Source organism: Cervus elaphus, chromosome 18 (assembly GCF_910594005.1).
Source record: "Cervus elaphus chromosome 18, mCerEla1.1, whole genome shotgun sequence".
Lineage (NCBI taxonomy): Eukaryota > Metazoa > Chordata > Mammalia > Artiodactyla > Cervidae > Cervus > Cervus elaphus.
Window position 1 is genome coordinate 34572714 of NC_057832.1, and position 20740 is coordinate 34593453.

General features: G+C 36.8%; 1 protein-coding gene across 1 annotated transcript in view; it reads right to left on the minus strand.

The window, feature by feature from the left end:
* The window catches only part of ANKMY2 (ankyrin repeat and MYND domain containing 2), a 38759-nt gene that overhangs the window by 8724 nt on the left and 9295 nt on the right, over positions 1 to 20740 (minus strand). Inside the window, exons 2-7 of the mRNA XM_043872974.1 lie at positions 20457 to 20521; positions 15164 to 15302; positions 12203 to 12301; positions 6638 to 6798; positions 1345 to 1559; positions 213 to 348 (exon numbers count right to left, since the gene is read on the minus strand). Coding sequence (XP_043728909.1) covers positions 213 to 348; positions 1345 to 1559; positions 6638 to 6798; positions 12203 to 12301; positions 15164 to 15302; positions 20457 to 20521 — 815 coding nt within the window. The remainder of the gene's footprint in view (positions 1 to 212; positions 349 to 1344; positions 1560 to 6637; positions 6799 to 12202; positions 12302 to 15163; positions 15303 to 20456; positions 20522 to 20740) is intronic.

Genomic DNA, 20740 nt, shown 5'->3' on the forward strand with positions numbered 1-20740 from the left:
ATGAAAGAAGAGGACTGACAGAGGGAAAACGCATAAACAGAAACAGTGTTAGTGGGCAAATTTATCTCCATGTTTGTTTCTGAAATTTTCCTTAAGATAATTATGCCTTTATTAGGTAACTAGATAATGCTAAGGAGAACATGCCTCTAATTATATAAAATATGGTAATTAGGTCCTACTAACGGAGTTAACCTAGTTAGGAAGAGCCTTACGATTTCGACAGGAGCAATGCTTCGCACCAGCTGCTGGAGGAGAGTAGCTTCACAATAAGGAAATTTTCTGATACTTTCTCGAATGATCTTTTCTTGATACACTGGAAAGCCATCAGAAGCTCGGCCTTTTAACAAGCTGAAAGATAGTTTTAAAAGAGTAACTGGAATCGAATTATCAAGCATTTCCTCCCAGCTGAACACATGAAGTTGGAGTAGTTCCTTCCTTGCTCCCTGGGCCTCCCTGGTAGGTCAAAGGGTAACAAATCTGCCTGCAGTACAGGAGACCGGGGCTTGATCCCTGGGTTGGGAAGATGCCCTGGAGGAGGGCATGGCAACCTACTCCAGTATTCTTGTCTGGAGAATTCCATGGACAGAGGAGCCTGGCGGGCTACAGTCCGCAGGGTTGTAGAGAGTCAGACATAACTGGGTGACCAACACTTTCACTTTTCTTTGCTGCTTAAGATTTTCACAGTGTAGTCACATCATGAGGATCGATTCAATTCAAATTGCTGTTCCACCTGCCCATTAGACCAGGTCTTATCAGGTTTAGGCGCCCAGGGATGTATTTAAAAAGGTGACCCCTGACGTAAAACATACTAGACATTTATCAGATTAGCTAGTTACTTATTACCACGGCAGTTATTTGAACAAAGAATGTAAACTCTGACTAAGTCACACCCTTCTGACTTAGTTCTCTTCTCTTAGTAAAATCATGAGAACCTGACCCCTCATAGTCAGAGAACAAGGCCAACACACAGCCTTGCCAGTTACAGGAACACAGATACACTGAGGGCTGGTATCAGCCTATAGCAGCAGTTATGGCATAGCATACCTATCATCAAATCTGGACTTGGGCTACCTTTTAGCTGTATGATTTTACAAATGCTTTTTAACCTCCCCAAACTTCAGATTCCTCACCCATAATTTAGGATGGCAAAAATGTTGTAAACAGTACAGAATGGAATAATCAATCTAGTTTTAATAGGGCCCCTGGTTTCTGACAGATTAAATGTGATCTCAACAATAACAGCTGCTGCTAAAATGTTTAATTTTTAAAGCCATAACGAGATTTCATATAATAAAACATTATCCATTTGAGTGTTTTTTATACATGACATGGTAAAAACTGTACCTTTTGATCAGAGTGTCCAATTTATTCTCTCTGTCTTTTAAGAAGTTAATACATTTCTGAAAGATACAGCTGATGTAATGCATTTTCATAGCCAGTACTTCATTCATGTCTCTTTGCTTCATACATTTCTCACAAATCAAATCCATCACCTTGTAGCATTTATTCAGAGCTGCTTCTTCTGCCAGGAGAGGATTCTCATTTATAAGCATCACAATCTAGAAGAAACCCCAGTGAGCTTAGAAATTCCATGAGAGACTTTCCATGCTCAATTTAGGCAGTCAGTTTTGATTACCAAATAAAGTCTTTCTCATGGTCACATATTTACTATATTAATTCAAATAAGAATGCAAATTGCCACTGATCAAGTTGTAAAACTAATAACAGAAGAACATCATGAAATCTTTTGAACTCTGAGTATCAAAGTTATTGTGTGATTTGCCCTCCAGTTAAACTAAGTATTAGTTGGCCACTTGGAATCATGGTTTCTATATCTGTTAAAAGCACTTTTACTCAAGATAAAAGTATTAGTCACTCAGTCATGTCCGACTCTTTGCAACCTCATGAACTGTAGCCCTGCAGCCTCCTCTGCCCATGGGATTCTCCAGGCAAGTACTAGCGTGGGTAACCATTCCCTCCTCCAGGGGATCTTCCCGACCAAGGGACTGAACCTGGGTCTCCCACATTGCAGGCAGATTCTTTATCGCCTGAGCTAGGGAAGCTCTCTTACTAAAGATAAGCATGGCATATTTGCACACCCTTTATATATAGAAACAAATCACAGAGCAATCATTACTTTTAGCTAACATTACTGAGTGTTAGGATTTCATGGCTAGGAAAACCACAATTCTCCTTCATTCTTGTTAATTATAAGGAAATGAGGTTTTTTACAGGCAGAAGTCTAAAAATAAAAGGTGTATTGCTTACTAACTATATTTCTCTGTGGAAATTTTCCTAATATGCTTCTAATCATTAATATGAATAGATGAAAGAGGAAAGCAAAAATAGCTTTAAAAAGGGGATAACTAGAGAGTTATCCAATATTATGCATGAGTCCTACACTTCCCAAATATGCACAGATTAAGCCCAAATTCAGTGTAAGAAGGAGTATTTTCTTCTTTATTGATTGTATAGGACACATGTACAAATCCATATGACAACAGTAATATAAATATGTGGGAAACAGAGGCACAACTGTATTCTCAGAGCAGAAAGTCATTCAGTATTTGTTAACCTATGTGTCACAGTAAAATACCTATCCCCGGTAACCGAAAAGTTAGGAAACAACAGATGGCAGATTTCATGAATCAGATCCTTTTCTTTAGACTAGGAGTAAGGCAATTGTTAACTTAAGGAGAAATCCATGCCCAAGCCTCCTATGTGAAAATTTAACATAAACTAAATGTTCTTGTTAAATTAAAATAGGACTTTTACTTATTTCTGACCCTACTAAATTGATACACAGCCCAATATTTTACTTCAAATATAGCACTCAACAATAAATTAGACTTCATGAAATAAGTATAATCAGAATCCTTATTGATAAATTTGCTGACAACTTCCCCTACCATTATATAATTCAAAAGTTAACTTGTGGCAGAGAAGAAAAGAATCATTAATTATTCATATTTCTCCTATTAACTGCCATCACTTGATGCCATTTGCTCAATATTTTGTATACATTATGAATCAAAGCATAGGATCTAAACTTGCATATGAGAATTCTTTAAAAAAAAAAAACAAACCCAAATAGAACCCAGATTAATGATTTTTTTGTTTAAAACATTAGACTTTATTTACTTTATAATATTCAGCAGTAAACCCCATGGACTGTAGCCTGCCAGGCTCCTCTGTCCATGGAATTCTCCAGGCAAAAATACTGGAGTGGATTGCAGTTCCCTTCTCCAGAGGATCTCCTGGACCCAGGGATTGAACCCAGCATATTCTTTACCATCTGAGCCACCAGGGAAGCCCAAACACAATGAAAAAATGATATATATCCACAGCTCAACCATGAGCTCATGGAAGCATTTATCACAGCTGTACACAAAAGAAAGAATACTTGAATTAGTTTCCCTCCTTTAGTCTCTGAAGCATTATAAAGGGATATTTATTACAAAGGGAAACATTATTATTAATAATTACTGAGGATGAATAAATAAATTCTGCTTAAGAATCATGTTAATAATAAAAAAACAGGATCACTTGCACACATCTATCTCCTGATCACTTACGGACCCTGCTAACCTCTATTGTCACTCTTCCTCCTGCCTCTGTTTTTCTCCATTATAGACGTCTATATCCTGGGCATCAGCACAACTCCCTAAGTCCCTGCTGAAAACAAACATCCTTATTGCTATAGCAGCCACTTAACCTCCTCACCAACGTATCTGTGTTAGGTACACTGCGCAAAAGGTGCACTGTTGGGTCAAGTGTTGTACTGTGCTTATTTTTAAAGGCCTTTGATTTGACTGGTGGCTATTAGTTACTTTTTTATAATATGCCCTCTGAAGACCCACACCAGCTTGAAAAGGGGTAAGGCAATGAAAATGGGCCATAACCAAAGCAACTGGGCAGCTTTTAACTAAAGTGTGGATAAAAAAAGGTTTTCAAGCAAATAGACTATATCTACAAAAGGCAAGATCTGGTCTGAAAGAAGGTACTATAATCATAGAGTAGTCTCTCATAAAACCAAGTGCTCTAAAAAATAAAATGTAGGCTATTTTAGTTTACAATTTGTCTGTATAAATATACCCTTAATCTAACTTACACAAAACATGTGCCTTTAAAGATAATCGCAGGTACAATAATTCTTGAGATATTTAACCCTGAGAGACTAGGTTCTGTGTAAACATCAAAAATTACTCCACAGACCCAACTGTCACAATAACTGAAATTACTGCAATCTCAAAGGGTGGAAACAGACATAAGACACACTGAATCAGAAACATAGAGAAAACTTCTTTAAATAAATCAAACCCAAAATATCCTGTAATGCAGTGCTCCCCAACCTTTTTGGCACCAGGGACCGATTTTGTGCAAGACAATTTTTCCATGGGGGAGAGGGGGATTGGGGAGGAGTTCGTTTCAGGATGATTCAAGTGCATTACCTTTATTGTGTACTTCATTTCCATTATTAATATTATTTCCAATATTATTATCAGCTCTACCTCAGATTATCAGGCATTAGATCCCAGATGTTGGGGACCCCTGAGTCACGCTCAGACTGGAGGGGGAGTGATGAAGGCCTTATAAAACCACACACGTGCTCTACATTGAGAGATGCTGTATGCCTAGGAACTCCTGTTTTCCCACCCCCGCCCACTCCACTCCAAGAAAGAATACTACAGAGACAATGTCATCATTTCCAGGAGTTCTCTCTTTTCTGCATGTGCTGGGAGGGAAAGAAGACTGAAACAGAAGAGGCTAAGTATTTTTCTAACGGTTAAATTCTAAGTCCTATAAAATTTCCACTAGAAACACAAACACCTGTTCCATGGCAGAATTTCTTTTTTTGCCTGGCGAGGATCAAAAGTGTTTCATCTAGTGGTTCTTTCAAAATGTTAAGTAATACATTTGAGTTTTGAAAAATAAAAACAGAATAGACTGCACTTGTCTGTTGTGTGGGAAAGGATCTGCTACTTTGCCATCTCTCTTGATGGTCCAGAACATTATTAAAACTTGGGGGAAAGGCCACATGAAAGCTATTTGTTTGTTTGTGCCTCAAACTTCAAAAGACCATATGCCAAGGGATGCAGTAATAAAGTAATAATATTATATATATAATTTATAACTTATATCTTTAAGTGTGTGTTAGTCTTCAAAAGAGTTACTTCATGAGAGCTGTCCACTGATTCTAATGATCAGTATATTCCAGATTTTTCTTTTGTAACATATTAAGGAAATCCATTTCAGTACATTATAATAACACCTTGTACTAAGGGAAAACTTCAGTTTTTGACCCAACATACATCTTGCTCAACAAATAGTTCTCAGGACTTTCCTGGTGGTCCAGTGACTAAGACTGCACTTCCAATGCAGGGGACTCGGGTTAAATCCCTAGTCAGGGAACTAGGTCCCACATGCCGCAACTAAGACCCAACATAGTCAAATAAATACATAAATATTAAAAAACAAACCAAAGAAACCCCCAAATAGCTCTGAATTACTATCAAATCTACACATTATGAATGAAGGCATATGGCAGACACTGAAGTCTGAAAAAGGTCAGTGCTGTTTCCTGAGATGACTCATGGAAAAAATTATATTCTTTTGGATTAATTTTTTAAAACATAATCATGTTATAAACAAAAAGGTCATATATAAAATATGAAGAAAACAGCAGTGGGAATAGTTCAGGATAACCCTTGAAGTTTACCAGGTATGCTATGTGAACTTCCGAGCTGGTTCACAAAGTTTGAAAATCTGTGTGATTTGACTATTTACTGGAAGAACCGTACTACTTAAATGCATCAGATACCTACTTGGATGAAAGAAATGTGTTCATGATTACATTTCCGAACACTGCCTGGAAGGTAATTATTGTACTGGATGCTGTTGGTCCCTCACCCAGATCCTCGTTACCAGGCCCACACACCAGGTTCCCGTGACTGCGACTTCTGGCTGCTATGGCTCAGACCTGCCTCCTTCCTCGGGGAACTCCCTTCATCCAGAGAGAGCCACCTCACTTGGCACCATCTGGGCGGCTGTCCTTGCCCCCCGGGGGCAGACGTCAGCCATGACTTACTGATAGAGGAAAGCCTGTCTTCGTTGCCTCTCTGGAGCTGCTAATAAACGGAGCTCACTGTGAGACAAGCGGAAGCTGGGTTTTGGCTGAACCCACCTCTCTGCCTTGCTCTTCCTCTGGCTCTGGCCTGTGGCCCTCACTCTCTTGTAGGTTTCAAACGAGAGCACTACTTCAGTGTATCAACTGAACGGGAGAGCCTATCACACGTGTGACATCAACAAAAAGCAACCCAAGACAATCAGGACCCCATATACTAAGAGCAGTTTAAATTCTAAAGCAATATATAAATGGGCTTCCCTGGTGGCTCAGACGGTAAAGAATTTGCCTGTAATGCAGGAGACTGGGGTTCGATCCCTGGGTTGAGAAGATCCCCTGGAGAAGGAAATGGCAACCCTCCAGTATTCCTGCCTAGAAAGTTCCAATGGACAGAGGAGCCTGGTGGGCTGCAGTCCATGGGGTCGCAAAGAGTCAGACACAACTAAGCACGCACGCGCGCACACACACACACACACAATTTAAATAGAAAGCAAATATAATAAACTACAGTACCTTGACAGGATGAAGATTTGTTGTAGTGATGATTTTGTGCAGTGGGCCTGCCAACTTTGGGGGCAGTTTCGGTTCTTTATCCAGTCCCTGGGGCTTAGTGTAATAATCCAGTTTCTCTCGAGGAAAGAAATTGTTGATTATAGTCACACAATCATGTTGACCTTTTAATAGGAAAATAGGAAATGTATTATCATTCAAAATAAGACATTTTCCAATTTTTAATTATGTTGTTCTGTTTTCTGAAGTAAACACGCATCAATGTCCTTAACTTTTAGGAGAGTAGGGGAGGAAGGGGAGAGGTAAAATGTTTTAGGAAACATCTATAAGCGTGCTTTTCGAAGTCAAGAAATAATCCCCTTTTAAGACACAGAATCTACAAGACATAAGAAGATTATGTGGATAACAACAACAATAATAAAAAAGCAGTGTTCTACTTAAAACTGACCCTAAATATTTAATAAAAATTGCGCATAATTTAAATGTTTCTTCTTCCACTCCTACACAAATGATGTTCATTCTTCCCTAATCACATCTGGCTTTCTTTACACAAAATTTAAGTTTATTCTGTATTAAGTTTCTTATTGTCATTATAATTACTACCCATTTTGTTAAGCTAATCCCTCCTCCCCCTGGATTTGAGAAAAGCTCACCTTCTGGTGAAATGAATTAGAGAAAAAGCTTTTGCTTCTATAAGCTTGGAATCCACACTGTGTCTCCTCACAGATCCCTGTGCCACTTCTGGAAGCCATAACCAGAGGTAAAAACTGTTCTAGGAAAGCAGAACCTCCCCTGGGGAAGCTGGCCGCCTGACTGTGTGTTCCTGCTGCTTCCCGCCCACTGGCTCCCTCTCCACTGCTTCTCTGGAGCAAGGAAGTGGCCCCTCTGGACAAGCAGGGCACATCTGCAATTGCAGGCTTTTCCAGGAATCTCGGCAAGACAGACTTCTTCCTCCTTTCTGCCTGATGAGGGCTGAGGGACCTGTGACAGAGTCCTGCGGAGCAGACCCAGATGCCGGGGCTCTGGGACAGCGGTCTGCTCTGGGTGGCCCGTGTGGCCCCTGCCCACTTGTGTACCGGTCCAGGGAGCATCTGCTCAATCCTGCTGACAGCAGGTGACTTGCAGGGGGACTGTGCTGTGGGCCAGGTGGATCTTTGAGGCTGGTCAAGTTCTGAGCTTGCCCAAGAGTTCGAGGATAACCCAAGAGTTGTGTCTCAGCAGAGGCTGAAATATTTCCTGGCTTGTTGACCCTGGGCCCATAATATAGAGAGACGGCACAGCCCTTCACGGCTCCATGACCCTGTCAGCTTTACCTGACTGCCTAGGAGATGCAGACCCAAGGGGATACAATCACAGAAGACTATGCAATGTCTCCAACAGAGGCCCTCTTCTGTGGAACATGTACTATAACATCTACTACAACCACTCCACAACCAAACCTTAAAGACAACCACCGAAGATCACTTAAGCAGATCAATTTTTGTATGTAAAGAGACTCTCATGGACCACAGACAAATTCCATTTTTAAAAGTTAACAGACAAACTGAGAAAGGTAATCCTGGTTACAATGGAGAACTAAAATAGTAATGCAGAAGACGAAGTAGATAAAATATCTCAAAAGAGATAAAAATTAGGATATAGAAATCACTACGGGAAAGATGAGAGAGCTGAAAAAAACGAGATCCAGGGAAAAAAAGAAAAGAAAAGAAATGGAGGGAGAATTAATAATTAAATGATAAAACAACACAATCATGATTTGAAAGCATATTTTAGTAGTGATCATGTATCATTTTTGGTGTTTGATGCTATTTTTAAGTACTGAAACATCACTTTCTTATTCTTTTTTTAAACCAGAAATCTCCATTATATATAATCTTGAGAAGTCAAACAGTCACAAGAAATACTAAAAATATAAAGTGTTCTGTTTGGAAAGATCATTTTGACCTACATAATTTTCAAGAAGGGAGGAAAATGACAATCAAGCAAATATATTGCAAGCAGCATGTAAACATGACCACACCAAAATGAACGCAGGTAACAGTGTGCAGGAATTTACAACTGTATATGAAGAAACTAAAGATGAAGACAAACTGCACTGCTTATTCAAAACACCAGGGAAGCTCTAAAACACATCCAGCTTCAATAAAAAAAATAGATGTTCCCGATTAAAAAAAAAAAAAAGATACTCTGAAAAAGCTTCTCAACATATAAAGAGACCTAGGAAAATTTGAAGTTAAAAGAATCAGAGAGAGAAAAACATAGACTTAGCTTGTAACTACGTCTTCTCATCAGTCCCCTAATTAGTAGACTCAGAAAAAGCCTTGTTAGCAGTTGGAAATATCTGTGCATAAAAATAATGGCTATATAACAATGACATTATCACAAGACTAGGAGTTTTTTAAAATTACACCTTTGGGAGAAGGAAAAAAATATGTTATTTTTTTTTCCAAGATTTATCTTTCTCATTTTAGATATTGCTTAGGTTATTCTGATATTTTAAATAATCCATCAATAATTTCTGTAGGAGTGATATACATATATATTTAAAATTTATCTTTACAAGTTCTTAATGTATATTTAATTTTTTATAACTGAAATTGTTAAATATTTAGCTTTATTAGTTTTTAATTTATGAATTGAGAATACATGCAAAAAAAACAGTACTATTAACATAGAAAATAAATGCTGGGAGTGGGAGCTGGGTGGGGACCACTTTGAGTCCCATCATTACGGTCACTGGACTCGAGTCTTCTAGACTAAATGGGCTCACTGAGTCAGTCCTAGGCAGGATTAATGAGAACATAAATACAATCAGACACATCCAGTACAATTTTTCACTTTCAAGGATAAACTGAAATTGAAACATACTTCCAGCATAAGAAATGAAAAGCTGACAAAGACAAATCACATTCTCACTTGCAAAACCAGGATTTAGAAAACTGTGGAGTAATGTCTACATATAAGAGAACAGAGCACTGATACAAGAATCATGAAACTAGCCAAGACACGGCTTGCATTTCAGAGAAAAAAGATAGCTTTGGTTTTGATGGGTTTCAAACCATGTACAACCTATGTACCATCTGAGAAGGTCCTATCATCAGAAACTGAATGAGAACAATGATCAAGATGGAGCAAGGAGGAAAGAGACTGTGGAGAAAGAACAGCCGCCCTTGGTAGCAGAGACAGTTAATCCCAATGGGTGGAGACAGCACGACAGAGAAATTATATACTAGATGGTGGGGACTGCTAAAGGAGAAAGAACACACCGTGGATGACACTCTAATAATATATTGGTACTAAAAATTCTAGACTGTCTCAGCCAAGGCCACAGCCAGTGGCAGTAGTGGAGGAGGAAAGGAAAGCCCTGATGCCTGACAAGGCAAACACAGAGAATGTGGAGAAATAAACTGAGTTTTAATGATTTCATCCTGTTGGGGTTGCTAAATGGACAAATACAATACCTTAAGGGTGGGGTACAGGGTACAGTTTTGTTCGTTTCTAGATAATAACCAAGGAATACAGGTTTAACTGGGAACGTTGTGAATAGGAGAGTACGTACTAGTGGAACAGAAAAGCATTCTTGATTTTTTAAGTTAATAAAAACACAAAGGAAATGTACTCTAACAAGGATAAGCCAATGACATTAAGGAAATACATCAAAACACACAAACCATCACCTAAGGGACTTCCATGGTGTACTGGAAAGTGAAGAAAGTCGCAAGAATATATTTGTATGACCATATTTTTAAAAGATGAAAAAAATCTTGCACATATGAGTACAAATGTATATGTATCGACCTGATTGAGGGACGTAAAAGTGGGAGAACGAGTTTTTAATATTACTAAGTATAAGGAAAATATAATGTCAACTTGAAAGGTTGCAATGTAATTTTCTATGAAATTAGTCTAAATAGATTAAAATGGAATGAAAACATTACCCTCACTCTAGGATGGAAATGCAGACATTTGTACCTTAGATTTTAAAAACTATTCTATTAATGGTTGAAACACAAACTCCTCTACTACTTTCAGCCCTGTGGTCTGGGGAAAGATACTTAACCTCTATCTGAGCTCTATTTCATTACATCGTGGACATAATGAAAACTTGCAGAGTTAAACAATTTCAGATCATCTAATTCCCTGGCATCATTGTGCGTATCAGAAAACTGAAGATGTGGCAGTGAAGGGATTTGCCTATGATCTTGGAAATAATTAGGAGCAGATATGAACTAAAATATGAGTCTCATGATTCCTAGTTTAATGTTCTTTTCTAACTACACTGACACCCTCAAAATTAGCTGAGAGGTGAGGTGGTGGCAACCAGGGAGCCCTTAACTATGGGAGACAAATATTTCTCTACAATTTGCCCAGCAAGGTCATACCTTTCTCAAATCTTCCTGAAACTGAGTTAAAATAAAACAAGAATATTTGTTTTCATAGAGCTGTAAAAAAGTGACTCTGTGACTGTTTGACTTAATCAACTGTACCTACTATGAGTAGCTTTAAGTAATACAATAATAAATTTTAATTCCATATATAGTTAACTGTCCCCCATATCTGATTAATTCCCCCTATATCTCAGCTTAAAAGTAATTTCTCTCTTGAAATTCCCTTGGAATGGGAGAGAAGATCCCTTCCTTTGATGTATTTCTATGGAACCCTTAAGTCATCCGCTGGAGTATATTTTCACACAGTTATTCCTATTAGCCACTTAGTGCCATAAATACACAAACATCCTGTTTTATTCACCAAAGCATCTAGAGTGATGCTTGATCTATAGGTTGTGAATGTTAAGTATCTGTTTCATGAATCATTAGGTCTCACAAAGCTATTTACTGTATTCCCAATAAGATGTTTCTATTTTTGCTTTTCTATCAGTGGACTCTGCTAACTGCCAACTCAGTGGGGCCAAAATACCTAGCATCAAATATTCATTCCCACTCTCTTCTAAACCCCCTATATCAAGTAACAGGATTAACATACCAAGAAATACTGGACACACAGAATAAATGTTTACGGTTGCTGAGGATGATACTGAAACAGCTGTATATTGTATTATCACTAATACTCATTCGATATCATTGTTATAATTATTATAAATAGGAATAACTGATGGCCTTCATTGAGAGCTACAGTTAAAGCTCTTAAGGTCCATCATTTCATTTAATCCTTTTAATAATCATGTAACCATTATATTGAAGATCAGAATCATTAAATAACTTCTTATTAGGTGGTGCAAACAGAATGTCGACCCAGATAGTTGACACCACAGTCTTATTCTTAAATACTAGGTTTAACTACTTCCTTAGAGGAGTAAACTATTCTCTTTCAAGCATTTGACTGCAACAGAAAGGCCTCACCACACTATCTCAGAGTGGAAGCTTGAAAAAGCTTGTTCATGTTCTCCAAAATGTCATCCGGTGTTTCATTAAGTTAGACAAAACTGTAAATGTTTGCTTTTTAAAAAGGAAACATGGCAGTATTTACACTCTGAGAAGCAAAGGGGCATTTTTTTCCATGGGGGAAATTTGGGGTATAATCTAATGTAACACTGCCCTAAAAACTCACCCACAAAGGCTGCCATCTGAGCGGCTGTTCTTCCGACAGAGTTGACAACGTCTGTTTCGGCACCAGCTTCCAGCATTACCCACGTGATGTCTTTATTACCTAGAGTTGAAAAGAAATATTTGTTAAAAATAAGGAATGCTCATTCAAATACTGCCTTTTAAATAATCCATACTGTTTTTTCCCCACTTAGTTTCAGGTTTCTATCTAGTAGATATTTTCATTTTTCCCAAAATATTTATCATAACTACAGTAAAAAATAAAATGCGACAGAACCCACAGAGAAATCAACCTTATTGTCTAGAAAAGAATAGAAAACATGAAGTAGTACAAAAATGGCACAGACTTGAATATCATTTTTTTAAAAAAACAAGACAAAGGATGTTTTTCCTTGCTTAGGATAAAGTCAAAACAAAACAAACAAAAAAAAAAACAAAGACAGAAAAAAGAAAATGAATCAAAGTCCTCACTAATGTCTACTAATTCATCCCCTCCCTTACTCCTAGAGGCCCTGAGAGAACTGCTGACGGCCGAGGACCTATCTTTCTACGCTTTGTCCTGTTTAAACATTCAGTTATTTTATTTGCATTCTTTGACTATAGGAATCATTACAGATCATTTGCTATTATAAACTATACTCAGTGAATAGCACTTTCCATTACTTTTTGCAAATTTGAATTATGATTTCCTTAGGAACAGTTCCTGGAAAACATTGTAGGATCAAAGGTTATGTATATTTTAAATGTATTTTACCAGGCAGCCTCCCAGCAAGGTTAGGCTCATGTGCACTCCCCAAAACAATACACAAAAGTTCCCAGGCCAGTGCTGGGCTTCATCACTCCTCCTTAGCCTCTGCCAATACTGTAAGTGAAAAACTATCATTTGTTGTCCTAATCTGAAGTTCTCTGATTGTTCATGAGAGCAGTTTTGAGTTTTTTATTCAGTTGTATTTTTTTTGTTCCTGTTCAATTTTCTGTCTAACTGTCTACTGTAGTATTTGTTGTTTTCCAATTGATTTATAAGAACCTTATATATATAATGATATCACCCTTTAAGATGTTCAAGCTGGATTTAGCAAAGGCAGAGGAATCAGAGATCAAATTGCCAACATCCACTGGATCATAGAAAAAGCAAGAGAATTCCAGAAAAACATCTACTTCTGCTTTATTCACTATGTCAAAGCCTTTGACTGTGTGGATCACAACAAACTGTGGAAAATTCTTAAAGAGATGGAAAAACCAGACCATCTGACCTGCCTCCTGAGATATCTGTATGCAGGTCAAGAAGCAACATTTGGAACTGTCATGAAACTACAGACTGGTTCCAAATCGGGAAAGGAGTACGTCAAGGCTGTATATTGTCACCCTGCTTATTTAACTTATATGCAGAGTACATCATTAGAAATTCTGGGCTGGATGAAGCACAAGCTGGAATCAAGATTGCTGGGAGAAATATCAATAACCTCAAATAGCAGATGACACCACCCTTATGGTAGAAAGCGAAGAACTAAAGAGCCTGTTAATGAAAGTGAAAGAGGAGAGTGAAAAAGTTGACTTAAAACTCAACATTCAGAAAACGAAGATCATGGCATCTGGTCCTCAGTTCACAGCAAATAGATGGGGAAACAATAGAAATAGTGAGAGACTTTATTTTTTGGGCTCCAAAATCACTGCAGATGGTAACGGCAGCCATAAAATTAAAAGATGCTTGCTCCTTGGAAGAAAATCTATGACCAACCTAGACAGCATATTAAAAAGCAGAGACATTACTTTGCCAACAAATGTCCATCTAGTCAAAGCTATGGTTTTTCCAGTATCCATGTATGGATGTGAAGCTGAGCACTGAAGAATTGATGCTTTTGAACTGTGGTGTTGGAGAAGACTCTTGAAGAGTCCCCTGGACTGCAAGGAGATCCAACCAGTCCATCCTAAAGGAGATCAGTCCTGGGTGTTCATTGGAAGGACTGATGTTGAAGCTGAAACTCCAAAATTTTGGCCACCTGATGCGAAGAACTGACTCACTGGAAAAGACCCTGATACTGGGAAAGATTGAAGGCAGGAGGAGAAGGGGACGACAAGGGATGAGATGATTAGATGGCATCACTGACTCTATGGACATGAGTTTGAGTAAGCTCTGGGAGTTGGTGATGGACAGGGAGGCCTGGCGTGCTGCAGTCCATGGGGTCACAAAGAGTCGGACACGATTGAGTGACTGAACTGAACTGAGCACCCTTTGAGACATGTAATAACTATTTTCCATATTGTTTAATTTATATTTTAACTCTATGTAAGGTATTTTCTACATATGGAAATATTAAGATTTTATGTAATCAAATTAGGCACTGTTGCCCTTTTTGAAGTCTATATTTTATGTTTTGTTTAGAAACGCCTTCCAGTTCCAAGATTAAAAAACTACAGATTACTGCTTTCAAAGCATGATAATATTATATTACATATTTTCTTAAAAACTGTAACAAGTACAGATAATTCCACTTAGTTTTAGATACTTCCCAAATTGTCTTCATTTAACAAATTATAAGAAACATGAATCAGAGTAAGTTTCTAAACAGATCATCCTATTTCATACAGAAATGTCAGTGAAGCAAATTGCTGTATCATAGCAGCTATTTTGTTAAGAGAACAACAAAGAAGCTTCAATATTACTTCAAAATATACATCTATAGAACATCAAACTTGTAAGAATAACAGATCAAGCCTCATGACTAAACAAAGCATACCATCAATAGAATCAGGTGATTTAAATAACTAAAGAAACATCACCAAATTAACTATATAACATATTTCATACATTGTACCTTTTCAAAACCAATTTGCATCACGTCTTTCCATAAGACATGATCTTAAAATTACTACAACAAAAATGCACTTAATTAAAAAATATACATATAACAAATGTCTATAGGTGACTATTATTAATGTATTAGAATAAACGCTAAAACTTCACCAGAAAGTGCAGCAAACATGAGGGCTGTGTATCCATGTTCATGTTGATGACAATTTACATCAGCTCCATGCCGTAAAAGTAATTTGCACATATCAAGTTTTCCTTTATATGCAGCATGCATTAGAGGAGTCATTCCATTCTTTAAGAGAAAGGGAAAAAAATATTAATTTTACTTATTTACCTTTCCCCCACCTACGAACAATTTATGCAATTAAGTTAGAACACAAAATAAAATGAATTAATAAAATCATCTTTATAATCTACATTTTTATACTCACTTCTCACTTGGATCTTCTATAAACTGCTGAGGAAAAAAGATAGTTTCATTACCTCAGCTGTTCAACAGATTAGCAAACAGATTCAGAGAAGAATTGCTCAACCTCACTTAACTAATAAAATGGCCAGGGCAAGACTGAAACTAAATTTATCAGAGCTCTCATCTCCCCTACAGGTAGCTCTTGGAGAAACAAATGGAACAAGCAGACATAAATGCACTACAAAAGAAAAGAAAAAAGTAAGGAAAAACCTTAAAATAAATAGAATGCTTATCAAGGGGAAAGTTGAATATGGTATATCCATAGCATGGAATATTATTACATACTTATTGAATTCATCTGTATCTACTGAATTGAAGAAATTTTCACGAATTACTACTGCCAATGAGAAAAACAAGATGCAAGAAGTGTATATTAGAATGCCCTCATTTTTAAAACAATGATCCTCAAAATCACATTTATATTTTAATCATAAATATGATTTGGTCATATATATGATTATATGGAGAAATGATCAGTAGTATTTACACCAGGCCACAGTGTTTAGTCTCCACATGTTTTGTCCATATCCAATGAACATACAACCTTATATGTTAAGTATCTAAAAGCATTTGGTGGATGAATAAATGAGCTGTTTCCTATAAGTAAATTTTCTCAGAACCCAGAAAAGAGACTCTGTGAGTGCTGGAATTTCAGTTGTTTTGGGTGAAAACCTGTCTAAAATATATAAACGCGTTTTTGGCAAATTTTAGAATACTAACATAATTGAATTGTTTTTAATGATTCTAGACTATTTTTATGAACATAGTACTCCATATTATCAGAGGTATGTTGACATGAGAATTATTAGGAGGTTGTACAAGAGGCAACTTAGTAGAAGCAGTCAAAGTTTCCTGACAGCAGTAATGGGAAAATAATAAGGGAGTAGTTTTAAAAACTTTAGATATGATGACATTAAAAATAAAGTTTCTCTCCCATAACTCTTAAAGAATTCATCAATATTAGTCTACTAAGTTATAATTCTATTATCATTAAAAAAAGCATTCAATCAGCAAATACTTACGAGTGCCTAAGCTATGTCAGACAAACCTATGCACAGTGGGTATCAATGAACAAAGCCATACCCCTGAGGTCTAAGTCCTGGGCACTTAAATTTTAGTAGGGGTGACAAGGCAGATGGTGGTAGTAAGTGCTTTAGGGAGACAACACTGCGTATGCGGGAGAGGGAATGCCAGAAGGTTAGGGGAGGTTGGTATTTTTAAAAGGACAGTCAAAGAATATCCCTCTGACAAGGTGGCATTTTGAACAAAGCCCTGGAGGAAGGATGCAAATATTGAGCAACTAGAAGAAGAATGGGCTCCCCCAGTGGTTCAGCGGTAAAGAATCCTCCTGCCAGAACAGGAGATGCAGGTTTGATCCCCGGGTCAGGAAGATCCCCTGGAGAAGGAAATGGCAACACACTCCAGTGTTCTTGCTGGGAATCCCATGGATGGAGGAGCCTGGGGCACTACAGTCCACAGGGTTGCAAAGAGCCGGACACAACTCAGCAACTAAACAGAGAAGAATGTTCCAGTAAAGAGACTGCAAGAGTAAAACTCTTTGGTGTTCTGTGTTCAAGGAATACCTAGGAGGCCAAATCTGCGTGCAGCTCGCTCACAGAGTCCAGGACCTCTTTGTCTTGACCCCAGTGCTCCTAGCGTGTGTTAGTCACTCAGTCGTGTCCGACTCTCCGTGACCCCCATGGCCGGTAGCCCACCAGGCTCTTCTGTCCCTGGAATTCTCCAGACAAGAATACTGGAGTGGGCTGCCATTTCCTTCTCCAGGTTTAAACATATATAGGATAGTATTGTATAAGAGTGTGTCTCATGTTTTAAACATTAAATAGGATGCCAGTGCTTGTGGAGGGTTTCCAGAAACTCATTCTTTTACTAAGCTACAGAAGAGCCACTCTACCCTAATCTGTTAAAGAGTTTTTACCCTCAGTAGCTAAATTTTATCAAATATATTATAATATCTATTGAGATGATCTACAGATCATTTCTCTTTTACTTTGTAAAATAGTGATTTACATAAGATTTTCTAAACTGAATCATCCTGTCATTCTTGGAGAAACCTTACTTTGTTAAGTCTTATTATTCTTTTGATACACCACTGTATAAAGTTGCTAGTATTTTATATAGTGTTTCTGAATCCTTATTTACAAAGTGCACTGAGCCCATAGTCTGCTTGGGCTTCTTCCTATTTTGGAATCAGCATTAGGATTATTTTATCAAATAAGCTGGGCATCTGCCCATATTTTTATGAATTAATGGTACAATCTGTGTAAAATGAGAATTAAATGGTCCTTGGACATTTTGTAAAACTTACTCAGGTCTGTAGCTTTAAAAGGTAGTTGGCAGTTAAATACATTTACACAAATCTTTTATTTTCCATTTTTATACTTCTATACGAGATGAATATGTTCATTTTAATGTTTCTACAAAATCACTACTTTCACATAGGTTTTCAAATGAATTAGCTTAAACAAAAAATTTATGACAATTTTTTTTTCTCACTGCAGGTTATGCTCTCACTTACTTCCTCGGTGTTCATACATATAATTTTCTTGCTTCTACTTTCAGAATTGTCTATTTTTGGGGGGGGGGGGGCTGGGGGTCTTAAATTGATAACTTTGTTTTATCTTTTCTTTGTTAATAGTTTCATTGTGATATGATTTACCCATTTAATGTTACAGTTAAATAAGTTTTAGTATTTTAAGAGTTGTTCAACTATCACCACAATCAATTTTAGAACACTTCTGTCACACCCAAAAGAAACACCATGCCCACTGACATCATTCCCGTTGGCCCCCACCCAATCCCATCACCCAGCCCTAGTCAACCACGAATCTGCTTTCTGTATCCTGGACTTGCTCATTTCTGAATTCTCCTATAAATGAATGATATAATATTCAATCTTGTTTGATTGGGTTATTTTACTTGGCAGAATTTTACCTGACATTTACCATGTTGTAGCATGCACCAAGATGTCTTTCCTTTTTATAGCTGAGTAATACTCCATTGCATAGATACACATACTGTGTTTATCCACTTATCAGTTGATGGATGTTTTGAACTGTTTCCACCTTTGGCACTTTGGCTGTTACGAATAATGCTGCTATTAACATTCATGTTCAAAATTTTTGTATTGCCATATGCTTTATTTTTCTTAGTTATACACCTGGATTGCTGTGTCATATGGTAACTCTTATGTTTAATCATTTTAGGAACTGTCAATCCATTTTTAAAGAGCAGCTGCACCATTTTACATTCCCACCAGCAAAGCATGAGGGTTCCAGTTTCTCCACATCCTCACCAATACTTGTTATCATCTCTTTTATTTTCACCATCCTAGTGGGTATAAAGTAGCCTCTCACTGTGGTTTTGATCTGCATTCCCCTGGCAGCTAATTTTGAGCCTTTTTTCATGGGCCATTTGTATGTTTTCTTTGGAGCAATGTCTATTCAGATCCTTTGCCCATTTTTAAATAGGGTGATTTGTAATTTTTATTATTGAGTTGTAGGGGTTCTTAACACATTTCAGTTACAAATCCCTTACCAGATAGGATCTGTAAAACCATTCTGTGGGCTTTCTTTTTACTTTTTTGGATGGTGTGAAGTACAAAGGTTTTCATTTTTGTTTTTTCTTTTGTTGCTTATGTTTAGTGACTTTTTAAATTTTTTATTTCTATTTTATTTTTCTTAATTCATTTCCTGCATTTTCTGAGTATACTATTTTTCATCTAATTTCATGAGTTGAAAGCTCAGAACACCACAAAGACTTAAAGTACAATAATAAATGCTACAAAACTTCCTCTGAATATGATTTTGGCCACATGACACCAGTTTTTGATCAACAGTAGCTTTTGATAAATATTGTGCTTTCAGCTATAAATAGTAGGTAATTTTTACTTCTATTTCTTCCATTAACTAAGAATTATTCAGAATTTTAACAAGCATTTGGGTTATATGTTTTATTATTTGGATCAAATTTTTATTTTCAGTGTTATATTACATTTGGTAACCTTGTTCAAAATTAGCTAAAATTTTCCTATACAAATTAGTATCATTCACATGCAAATTTTTATCAGTGTTCCACATAAAATGGAGATGTACTATTTCTGTCTTATGCACAGTGCAGAGACTGTTAGGTTATCCAATTTTCTAACCCTTGTATACTCCTACTTAACCAGAAGATGTTTTAGTGGTCTTACAAATTTCTCCTTTGATTTCCATCTTTTTCATTATGAACCTCAAAGCTATAGGCTTATTAGTGAAGGCTTAATGCTGTCATATTCTTGGAGGATTATTAATGACATATAACAAAGAGTCTTCATCTTTTTTTTGTTTGTTTTTTGCTTTAGCTTTATTTTGTCTGATATTAATTTTGCTATCCATGTGTGGGTAAAGGGTTAACAAAACACTTGCTTTAATGCATGAGAAACAGAAATTCAGTTAACTGTCTATAGTACTAGAACTGTCCTGCATAATAGTGTAGCTACTAGCCACACATGGCTAATGGTTGCCATTCTGGACAGATTGGAAGAGAAATTACCATCATCTCAGAAAGTTATTTTGGATACAACTGTTGTATAATGTAGAGTTTAGGTTCAGTTAACCTTCCCTAGAAGGAGAATTGCTGGATTGAAGGTATGCATGTTTAAAAATAAGAAATATTCTAAAAATTTTTTCCAGAATGTGATGTCAATTTATACCTAATCCATTAGCATATACAAGTCCAGTGTTTCCCATACTTCATAAGAATGATATAGTATTGGTTTAATTGTCACTTATTTGATTACCAGTAAAATTAAACATTTTTTACATGCTATTTGTCTTTTGCAACCTGTCTTGCTATATTTGCTTCAGAGCTTAATATAACTTGAGGACAAATGCTAGAAAACAACTCTTACTATTAGATTTTATACATTATCTATTCTCATAGGAAGTAAAACATCTTATTAAACATTTTAAATTTTACCTCATCCAAGCAGTTGACACGAACATTCTTGCTGGCTAATAATGTTCCAGCTTCTTGGACAGTACCTTAAAAAAAGAAAGGAAGAAAACGCAAAGTTTATTTATCTTTAGAAAAGAATCTAACACCAAGGAAACAAACTTTAACGGATTATCTGTGAAACTAAGATGAGTCAGGTTAGGTTGTTAAGAAATAAAACATCAATCACACAGTATTTCTTCCACAAAGTAATTATTCCCAAGAACAGACTCATAGAGACTAAAATAGCTCCATCTTGCTTTTACTTC